At 37.4% G+C, this 11701-nt stretch overlaps 1 protein-coding gene across 1 annotated transcript; it reads left to right on the top strand.

Annotated features, from left to right (window-relative positions):
* The first annotated feature begins 554 nt into the window (after positions 1-554).
* On the top strand, positions 555-11273 carry LOC135105624 (acylglycerol kinase, mitochondrial-like). The gene is made up of 10 exons (XM_064013965.1): positions 555-694; positions 892-1122; positions 1476-1595; positions 2896-3064; positions 6277-6489; positions 7242-7392; positions 8650-8823; positions 9410-9562; positions 10043-10179; positions 10706-11273. The coding sequence occupies exons 2-10, from the start codon at positions 1013-1015 to the stop codon at positions 10832-10834; spliced, it is 1356 nt and encodes a 451-aa protein (XP_063870035.1). The 5' UTR covers positions 555-694; positions 892-1012; the 3' UTR covers positions 10835-11273.
* Positions 11274-11701: the final 428 nt, after the last annotated feature.

Raw genomic sequence — 11701 nt, 5'->3', positions numbered from 1 at the left:
CTTTTTCGGTCTAAATAGAGAACTAACAACTTGGATGAGGAAAAAGGTCGAGAAGTTAAAGAAGATAATGGAATGATAGTACAGGGGAAAAAAATAATAAATAAATAAATAAATGAATAGTTTATGGAAATTGGTATAATGGAAACATGGTGATTTCTTCCAAGCTAGGGCACAGTGCATGGATACGACTTAAGGAAACTATAATAGAGCTCTGGAAGAGACCAGGCGTGGACGCTATTGGAACTGAGTAGAAAATAAGTAGTAGGATGACTGAAGTGATTTTTCATTATGTCTAATTATTTGTATAAGTCTGCACTTTATATGTATTCTTTATTTTCAAGAAAATGTGTAGGAGATGTAAAGTATAAAATGGTTCAGGCTATCTTGCCTTGAGGCTGTGGCATGGAGGTATATATACTATAGTTCCATGTATATTATAGCTCTATGGGCCGGGGTAATCGGCACAAAGAAATTATTCTACATATCCTTTACGTTCCTTGGCGCCAAAGAACGCTCACTACAGACTATCGATACTTCGGCATCCTTGGTTCTCTAGTCTAGAGCGATCCCGAATCATCTTCTCCCGAATGAGATGAAAGGGCTGTTGGAAGCATGTAAACAACACCCTGCCGGGCCGCGCGGTGCTTGCTGCTTCTCCCTCATCAGGTGACAGCATTGCACCGTGATTTCTCAGGTAATTTAACCCAATCTTATATACTATGGCTTATATGTAGATTACACCTGGGTGTGAATCTTATTGATTTTTACTGCTCTACTGTTTCCTTAGGTCAAAACTAATATGAAAGTACCAAATAAATGTGCAAATGTGCAAAAATAAATGTGCTTCCATTTGACTGTTCGCTAACAATGTATTTACTTATTTTATTCCAGTTATCTCCCACAACATCTGATAAAACAAAGTTTTCCTGCTCATTTCAAACTGACTAGTCTGCTATGAACAGAAAAGAAATATTGAAGTTGTAGAAGCAAGGAAGAGTTGAACGGAGTTAGTATGGCAAGGCTGATTAGAATCTTCCAGACCCTGAGAAGGCACAAGAAGAAAACGGTGTTCTTCTCTGCCGTGCTTGGTGGTGGTCTGAACTATGCTCATGAGAAATACAAGTAAGTATTGCTTTAAGATAGTGTTGTGGTTGATTCTAGTAGCATAGAAAGGTAAATATTATCAATACGTACTTTCATATGTTCTAAGTGAATTTCAAGTTTTTCCCATTAATCATCTTATGAAATAGGTACTTTTAGCAATAGTATTTAATGGCATTTCAATAATTTATTCGTGTTCCTTTCTTTTCTGACAATCTGTATTTCTTTCTTAAGTCTTAATTCTTTCTTTGTTTTCTTAACTGATAGATTTTTATATTAACCCCTTTGTATCCTCATTTTTGTTGTTGTCTAATAAAGATGATTGAATTACGTCTTAATCTTCATATGGCTGTAAAACATGATACTTTTGACAGGGAGAACAACATGATGCGAGAGCTGTGTCAGGAAGCCATGAGCTATGGGGAGATGTCTCGGCCCCTTGGGGAGCCTGACCGGCACATTACAGTGCTCCTGAATCCTGCTGCACAGGATGGGTAAGTTCACCATACCACACGTCATCAAACTTCAAAATAACACTTCAGTATCATGTAGATCATCCACCCTACATAGTGTTAGGATAAGTAAGGTTAGGATTTAATGTAACACTGATCTTCAGTGATCCCTGCATGCTTGTAATAATGAAAATTAGATATTTTTTGTATGGAAGGAAGTTTTAAGAACACATCTAATAACATATAGAAAGTGATCTTATAGATATGAAAAGTAGTTTTGGTAAGCATTTAACACTTCAAGAGATATTTCTCATAAGGGGATTTTCCATATTAGAAATTTATCTCATGAGCAATTCATGCCTTGATTTCAAGGAAACAAAGACTCATCTAAGCAGAAGACCAGTGTTCTAGTGTGACTGAGTGATATTTTCAAATTTTGCAACACAAAAAAAAGTATGAAATATTTTTCAGATGTTTTTGCCAAAATTTTAACCTAAAAAAAAAAAAAAAACTTGGACAAATAAAACCCAATATCAGTAAGATTGCATGGTTATACCAGAAGCCGTTGTATAAACTTTTTCATTTGAAGCACATAACTATGATAAAAGCTGTAGGAAGAGGTAAGTTTCCAAAATCCAGTTGGAACACATGTTATTGTGGGAGTTGAGGGAAAAGTGGTGACTGATAGGAGGACTTTTGAACCAAAGTATTTATGTGTATAGTGGTGTTGACTTCCTGTAAAATGTTAATATCAATTAGATAATCAGTAAAGACTTAAATGAACTGCCCACTCCCCTTGAATCTCATTCACTTAACAGTTTCTTCCTCTCACAGGCTCTTGACTCCTTCACCAGGTCTCACTCTCTTTAGATCAGCTGCCTGTGTAGCATCATCTGCAAACAGCAGCTGGTTTAGATTTCTTTCTGCCACCATCACCACACTGAAACCTCTACCTAACACTCTTGCCATCATTTTTGTCACAGCATCATTCATATAAATATTAAGCAACCAAAGGGACATCAGATGCCCTTTTCATAGTCCCCACAAACCATTCACAGTATTTTCTGAATGCTTTACTATTCTTAAAAAAAATAAAAATATATAAATAAATAAATAAATAAATAAAAAACATTCCTTTTAACACTGCTACTTCACCCATAAATTTAATCTTGAAACAATCCTTTATCCATTCTGTTGTCCATCTTTTCTTGAAATAATAATAATAATAATAATAATAATAATAATAATAATAATAATAATAATAATAATAATAATAATAATAATATCAATAAACAATGATAATAAATGCAGCAGTACTAACAATAACAATTCATGACTGCAGGAAGAGCAAGGCTGTGTTTGACAAGTACTGTGCTCCATTGCTCCACCTGGCTGGCCTGAAGGTCGCAGTGGTGCGGACAGAGCATGAGGGCCAGGCGAGGGACCTAATGGCCATCATGGAGAAGACCAGTGGTGTGGTGGTGGCTGGTGGGGATGGCACCCTGGCTGAGGTATTCAAGTACTTACCTAGTTGTGTCTGGGTTTGCATGGATGTACAATTACTTTCTTATTGTTATTTTTACAGGACTGAGTCAGCTTGTTAAACTTGTTTTCTGATACCAACTTATCACACGTACTGAAATTAATGTTTGTTTTGTATTTACTTATAAGTATTATGTAAGAAAGGGGGAAAGCTAGTGCTAAAGCTCCATTTTCAGTGCAAAATTGTCATGTTATCTTTAAACCTATAAAGTGGGGCCTCATAACTAGCATTCTTCAACAAGTAGTCATTATTCTAGTGATAAGATAGAGGCAGTCCTGAGTTTCATAATTAAAAAAAAAAAAATACAGAAGTAAGAGTTTATTGGGACAATGGTTGGCAATAAGGCTTTAGTACTTTTCAGTCTTCATGTAGTGAACACCCACTGGCCTGCTGCCTTGTGTGTGTCATTGTTGTTCTACCTAAGATAATTGAAAGATTAAAGGTTAAAGTCACTAATGAGTGACAGAGCAATGGGAATATGTGAGCCCTTAAACACCCAACCACATGTATGATGCATGATGCTCCTTCTCACCCACATAAGACTTGAGTCAGCCTGGGCTGTGTATGTGTCAGCAGGAAGACCTGGTGACTCATTCAACCCTCCCCACCTCACCCCCTTGCTCATGGAGGCAATAATCTCTGACAAGTGAAAAAAAACACTTGAGCCTGAGTGGGGCTTGAATCACAAAATAGCAGCTGTGAATGCCTCTGTTGTACCAGACTGACACAAAGATCTTGTAACTTTCTTGATTGTGCTCATCACAGTACCCACAAGAAACCGTGAAGTTGACTTTCTTTTCTGGCTTTCATATGGCTGATTCCTTGATGGCTTCTATAGCAGACAGAGAGAAATGCAGTGCTGGTGGTGTACTGCCTTAGAAAAAAAAAAAAGTTCATAAAGGACTTTATCAGTTTGATTTTATATTGATATGTACTATTAGTGGTTCAGTATAGACAAAAATTAAAAGAATGAACTTGCAAAAAAATTTTTTTTTTTCTATCATGTATAGCACAAGAACAAGCTGTGTTAAACCAAGGTTTAGAAGATTTAGAACGAGCAAAAGAGTGAGGAATATACGCCTCCATGCCAGACACTATCACCTTTGTTATGCGCTCAGCACACAAAGACGGGTCTCTGACACGGAAGCAGTAATCATTCCAAGGAAAATCAGCAAAATACCTCTTCAGGTCCCCCCCAACTAGCAGAGGCAAAACGCCAGAGGCACCTTCGCTTAAGGGGATCCTGAGGAGGGATTGGAGCGATAGGACAAGATACAGATATGAGATTGTGATCGGAGGAGCCCAACGGAGAAGATAGGGTGACAGCATAAGCAGAAGGATTAGAGATCAGGAAAAGGTCAAGAATGTTGGGTGTATCTCCAAGATGGTCAGGAATACGAGTAGGGTGTTGCACCAATTGCTCTAGGTTGTGGAGGATAGCAAAGTTGTAGGCTAGTTCACCAGGATGGTCAGTGAAGGGAGAGGAAAGCTGAAGCTGGTGGTGAACATTGAAGTCTCCAAGAATGGAGATCTCTGCAAAAGGGAAGAGGGTCAGAATGTGCTCCACTTTGGAAGTTAAGTAGTCAAAGAATTTCTTATAGTCAGAGGAGTTAGGTGAAAGGTATACAGCACAGATAAATTTAGTTTGAGAGTGACTCTGTAGTCATAGCCAGATCATGGAAAACTCGGAAGATTCAAGAGCATGGGCACGAGAGCAGGTTAAGTCATTGCGCACATAAACGCAACATCCAGCTTTGGATTGCAAATGAGGATAGAGAAAGTAGGAGGGAACAGAAATGGGGCTACTGTCAGTTGCCTCAGACACCTGAGTTTCAGTGAGGAAAAGAAGATGAGGTTTAGAAGAGGAGAGGCGGTGTTCTACAGGTTGAAAATTAGATCTTAGACCGCGAATGTTGCAGAAGTTAATGAAGAAAAAGTTGAGGAGGGTGTCAAGACACTTAGGGTCATCGACAGAAAGGCAGTCCAACCTGGGGACATTTATGGTCCCCTCCCCAGATGGGGACTCCGAGGCTGGTGTAGGAGTTGCCATGATGATTTAAAAATTTTTGAGTGAAGGGTGTGTGTGTTATTAGGTGCTTGTAGTTTTGTGTGGAGGAAGAGAATTGTCTTTAGAGGGCAGGCTGTGACTGCCCCCTTGTGTTGTGAGACACAAAGGGAAATGTTCAGTGAGGTCACAGCTGGGTTTAATGATAAGTTCACAGCACCCCCTGAACAGTGCTTTAGACCTCACTGGGAGTAATTATCATTTTGGCAGGTGTCTACTGCCTCCTCCTGTATTTATTTATTCATGTATTTATTATTATTATTATTATTATCATTATTATTATTATTATTATTATTATTATTATTATTATTATTATTATTATTATTATTATTATCATTAGTTATTATTATTATTATTAATTAATTAATTAATTAATTAATTTATTTATTTATTTGTTTATTTTTTGCCATATAAAATTTGTCATAGAAGTCATGGCTTCAGGACAAGCAAATTTACAGAGGTTTACTATATGGTATTTAAACACACACACGCATGCACGCACGCATGCACGCACGCACGAACGCACACAGAGGATAGCAACAAAGATGGTACCAGAAATGAAAGATTTAAGCTATGAAGAAAGACTTGAAGAGATGAGATTACCAACACTACAAGAGAGTAAAGAAAGAGGAGACCTGATAACAAGGTACAAATTAGTAAACAATATAGAAAGAATAGACAAAAATTACTTGATACCACAAATGGAGGAGGGGGAGAGACAGACAAGGGGGCATGGAAAGAAAATAAAGAAGAGTGGATGTTTGAGCGACATCAAGAAATACAGCTTCCCGTATCAAATTGTTGAAATCTGAAATGATTTGAAGGCAGAGGTGGTTGCAGCAAACAGTGTATACAGGTTCAAAGAGAAACTAGATAAATATAGTTATGGAGACGAGACAAAATGAGCTCTGGCTCGTGCCCTGTACAATACAACAAGGTAAATACAACCAGGCAACACACACACACACACACACACACACACACACACACACACACACACACACACACACACACACACACACACACACACACACACACACACACACACACACACACACACACACACACACACACACACACACACACACACTTCCTCACCTTCCACCACTTCACAGGTACTGACGGGCCTCCTTCGCCGTCCTGATCACATAGAGGCATCACGCAAGTTCCCCATTGGTATACTGCCCCTGGGAAGCACCAACACTGCAGCCTCTGCCATCTGGGGCTTCACAGGAGCATCAAAGCCAATACACCTTGCAGAAGCCACCATGGCTGTTGTGAGGGATTTGCGGAGACCCCTTGATGTTATGGAAATTACTCCACAGAAGGTACATTGTGGTGCAGTGATATGGTTTATTTGTTTGACTTAAATACCTTGGGTATCTGGGCACATCTGAATTGTTGGCACTGTTAAATCCTCAATCCCTTACTCTTGGTGGGCATAGATGTGGATAGCCTTGGTGTAAGACATGGATGGGCAAACTTTTCAGAGTGAGGGCCAGATGAAAGTTCAAAATGTAGCATACTAGCAGAAATGACAATCATGAACCCCAAAGTGACGATACAAAAATTTTATTGAATACATGCAAATCAGTGAGATGGGTGATAATGTTTGTCGTGAGGAAGTGATTGATTCAATGTCTGGCTCATTGGGTAAGGGAGACAACAGGAGGATGTCATTTAGGTGCAGTGGGACTGCTGACAAGTGTATCTTACAGAAAAATGACAGTAGCACCTTATCCTTGTCATAGATTAGTCATAGCTTTCAAATGCAAAAAAAATTGCATTGTTCTGAAGTGCTGTATAGACTTTTTTCAGTATTTTAGAATGCATGGTGCCAGCAAGTTTAGTAAGTGAAATTCTGCCACATGGGAATCTGTCTGCTCAGGCACCATATGAACAGTCTAATTAAACTTTATTAATTTGTAAACCATATGGTTTTGCCTTACAGAAAAACTGTTCCTGTGAAGTGAAGCTTAGTTTAATTCTTGTTGTAAGAGTTGGAGGTAACAATTTTGAAAGAGGTAGTTGAGCAGTAGTGTATTGTATAAACACTTCATCATTTAATACTTCCCACTAGGCAACAGGACAGGAAGAGACACCACAGCCTGTGTTTGCTGCCTCTGAGGTGGTATGGGGAGCCCTAAGGGATGCTGCTATTCGGAAGGACCGCTACTGGTACTGGCCTGGCATCAAGAAATACATGACCTATGTCTTCTCCTCCTACAAGGGTGAGATGTGTGTTTAAGGTATTTTATTGTATTTATAGGTTTATTTTCACCACCTTCTGTTGCAGATAAATAAGAGAACATATGTGAGTATGGTAGATGCAAAATGACCTCCAGTGAATTAGTAGGTGGACAGAGAGCTAAAATATGTAAGGGAAAGAGTTGAGAAGAGAATGATAAGATTAGTGGATGCAGAAGTAAAATGTAGTGAGTGATAAAAAGGAGAGTTCTGTTGCAGCCATCCTTTGAGGCATTCTTAGCAGCACAGTGCAAGCATCAGATATATACTCCATACACAGTAACCTTGCCAGGCTTAGAGGGCAACATTACTTTAACTGAGATTCAGATTAGCTGAAAGCTGTGTTCAGTTTTGCTGCTATCTATGCTGTTATCTCTTTATTATCAGGTGTAATACTGATTATTTGGTTAATAATATACTAAATTAAGTTATGGTATGGACATCAGCCCCTCTGACAGCTTGGGCTACTGGCTAAACTGACCACCCTTTCTTGTAATTTAAATTGCAGCATATGTTTGAACTCTTATATTGTGCCACAAGAAGTTTCTATGAAAAGGCAATTTTGTTGTAAAGAAAGAAATGCCAGGTGTGGGTTGGACTGTATCATAATCTTTTGATGACTCCTACCTCTTATCTGTCTACAAAAAAATTAATTGGTGGTAAATATATATAACTGAGTTAGTATTGCTGTTGATTATTGTATTATCCAAATAATTAGGGTCACATCTAATTGTAGAGTATCAGTGTAGATAACAAGAGAAACAAAGTTTTCAGTTAATCAGAATCTTAGTTGGAGCAATGATGCCCTCCAAGTCTGGCCAAGTTACCATATATGGAGCATTGATTGATCAATACATTTATTTTGACCAATTTTCTTCTATAAAGATGACTGCTTTTATTTAAGATGATGATAATAAATTCATTTGATCTTGATGTTTGTTGCTTTACATCTAGACAGCTGTTTTATGTACATGCATTGCAAGAGTTGATTAAAAATGTAATGCAGTGAAGATGAAAGTGAGCTAAAAGTGAGTGCAATATAGCACATTTCAATGATAATGATTTTAAATGTAAGAATTAAAAAGCAGGATTTTTTGTTACAGTAAATGGCAAAAGATGATGATCTGTGATATACTTAACAAAACAACATGATTCAGGATAATTTGTGTATCTATTATAACTATTTATAATTATTGATAACTTTTATTTCCTCTCTTTGACTTGAATTGTCACCTCCATAGACCTTTCCTGGGATTGTTCAGCTGAGGTGGAGTACAGCTTGCCTTGTTCAGGCTGTTCCAAGTGCTATGCCCAGAGCCAGCCAGAGGTTAAGACAGCAGACCCCAGTACACAGGAACCAAAAAGACGATGGTGGATGAATTATCTTCCTCGAACGAAACCAATTAAAAAAAAGGGTAATTTTTTAAATATTTTATATTTTTTCATGCTTTACTGCAAGTTTGGACTAAGTTATGTATACTCCATCTTCTTTCTCACCTTGTACTCTGTAATTATTTTTCTGTAATACTATATGTACCACAGTTTAGTGAAATGAAATCAGACTGCCTAAAAAGGACATAAAGGACTATTAATGTTGGAAATCCTTGTAATCTCTTGTGAAGGCAAGGATTACTCATACGGAGTAGTTTTAATACAACAACTATTTAGGAGAATTCTCTCTCTCTCTCTCTCTCTCTCTCTCTCTCTCTCTCTCTCTCTCTCTCTCTCTCTCTCTCTCTCTCTCTCTCTCTCTCTCTCTCTCTCTCTCTCTCTCTCTCTCTCTCTCTCTCTCTCTCTCTCTCTCTCTCTTTTCTGTTGACGATTGTTTAACATCATCCATTGAAGATAGTAAACTGTCACTAGAATTATTAAAATATCTTTGAAAATCTGAGTAAATTCCTCTAGAGCCTTTGAAAAGTGTGAAGATATAGACCACTGACTGAATTACCACCTGCTACCTGTTTTTCAGCATTCTTTTACCCTGCCTTTGCTTCCCTACAGAGAGTGATGAACCAGACTACAGCCTCATCACTAATGAATCATGTGGGGAGCAGCATCATCTCTCACTTGGTAGGGCGTCTGAAGTGGTGGTGGCAACATGCAACACACCGCAGTCTTCCAACACGCCTCCTTATGCTCTTTCTTTAAGAACAGGTGGGTGATTGTGTCATGACACTTTGGAGCATAATAAAAGCACTGGGAGGTGGATCTGAAGGGGATGGGAATTGGCTTATGATAGGCTGTCACCACAGAGTGAACCCTGGCAGGACACTCAAGGTAAACATGAGTCAGATATATAACCAGGTAGGCCATAGGTGATCACCAAGATACAGGTTAATTTGGTTGCCTTTGACTGTCCTACCATGTTTCAAGACATATCCTCCAAGGACTGGCACCTCAATGGGCCTTTATTTTGTTGTCCCTGGCCAGTGTTCCTCTTACATAAAAAAAAATAAAATAAATAAAAATAAAATAAAATAAAATAAATAAATAAATAATAATAATAATAAATAAATAAATAAATAAATAAATAATTAGTTGTCCATTTGTTATCTTTTTGGTATTTTTACTGCTTGTATTTGCCCATGTATAAGTATTACAGGATGGAGTGTATCTTTACCTCTACATTGACAGGTGTGGAGGACATTGGTGCTATGGATTTCATCAGTGAAGGGTGGAAGAGGGAATGGAGTGGAGTGAGGAATTACGTAGAGGAGAGGCTGGTTGGACAGGTCTCTATCACTCCCACAGCCTCCACCACCAATGAGCAGGTGAGTGGGAGAAAAGAATGTGTGCACCATTATGCATTTCTCCTTTTATTCACACATATTTATAGTTTTCAAATAAATATTTAAAAAGTATATGCATTTAATTTTCATATGTTTTCACTTTTTCATATAATCATTCTTAGTTTTCTAGTTTTTTTTTAAATTAAACACATTTTATTTTATGCATTTCCTCATATACATATTCACAATTTTCAAGCCAGTGTCTAAATGTAGGCATGCTTCCCTCCTGCCCCCCCCCCTTTTTTTTTTTTTTTTTACTGAGGATTTAGTGTCAACAGATGCCTAATTATGCTTGCAATTTTCTGGAATAAGTACTATTTTGAAGTTCTTCCAATTGTGCAGTAAAATATAGGCTGTCATCCAAACTCCATAGATTCAGTGACCAATTATTATTATTATTATTATTATTATTATTATTATTATTATTATTATTATTATTATTATTATTATTATTATTATTGTTATTTTAATTAATTAATTAATTTTTTATTTATTTATTTTTCTCCAGGGTGAAGAGAGGGAATTGAGCATTGACAGTGAAAACTTTGAGGTTCGCCCTATGACACTACGACCCCGCCCCAAGGCAGTGACCATCTTTGCCCCACCTTGCCTTCCACTGGTCCAGGCTGCCTCTTAGCTAAGACAGTATTTGCTTATCTATCTGTTGAGGCCTTGTGTGTAATCTCAGAATAATGTAAATGTGTATATGTGTCACTACCCAAACTTTGATAGTTTTCTCTCAGAAAAATTTGTTCTTATGCAGGTTGTATGGGCTTAAGTTAAGAGTATGCAAATTCATTTATACAATATTTGACAAAACAAGATTTGGTAGTGATTCTCCATATATGTATGTCTTTTATCAATTTACACATCTATTTGTACATATTATGTAAATACAATATTTGGTGGCATGTAAGGTGCATCCACACATGAAATACACCCATATTTGACAAGGATATATTGAGGAAAAACACTTTCATGAAATCTTATCATTGATTTACTTAAAAGAGATATTGCCAGAAGAAATACATGTGAATATAGATGTAATAATTATATGAAAATCAGTTACAACCTTATCCATGGTATTGTTATTTCAACCTTTCAAGGCAACTATATTAATATATCATGGTTGAAAAGAAATACCATACAGCTATCTTATGGTACCTAATATTTCTTCAACAGAGGCTTTGATATCTAGATTAAATTTAGTGCTTTAGCTAAGCCTTTGTTGCCTTTCAGCCATGAGTGTAGCCTGAAGTATTCACAGTAAATAATCATCTTTACTTTTCTTCATCTCTATACTTTAGACTAGATAGTATAGCTCATCACATAGTCTTGCAAGGGCCAACAGGATTGCTGATTTTGTTCTTCCATTGTATTCTCTTGTGAATATTGGAACAACTCGGGCCTCTCCCTGACCAGCCTGGCAGGGCAGATGTGTGGCGGTGGATGGTTTATATTTCATCAGAAATTTTTGCAGTACCAACAAAGTGTGAAATATACA

Source organism: Scylla paramamosain, chromosome 12, assembly GCF_035594125.1.
Source record: "Scylla paramamosain isolate STU-SP2022 chromosome 12, ASM3559412v1, whole genome shotgun sequence".
Taxonomy (NCBI): domain Eukaryota; kingdom Metazoa; phylum Arthropoda; class Malacostraca; order Decapoda; family Portunidae; genus Scylla; species Scylla paramamosain.
This window is presented reverse-complemented; position numbering and strand designations above follow the sequence as displayed.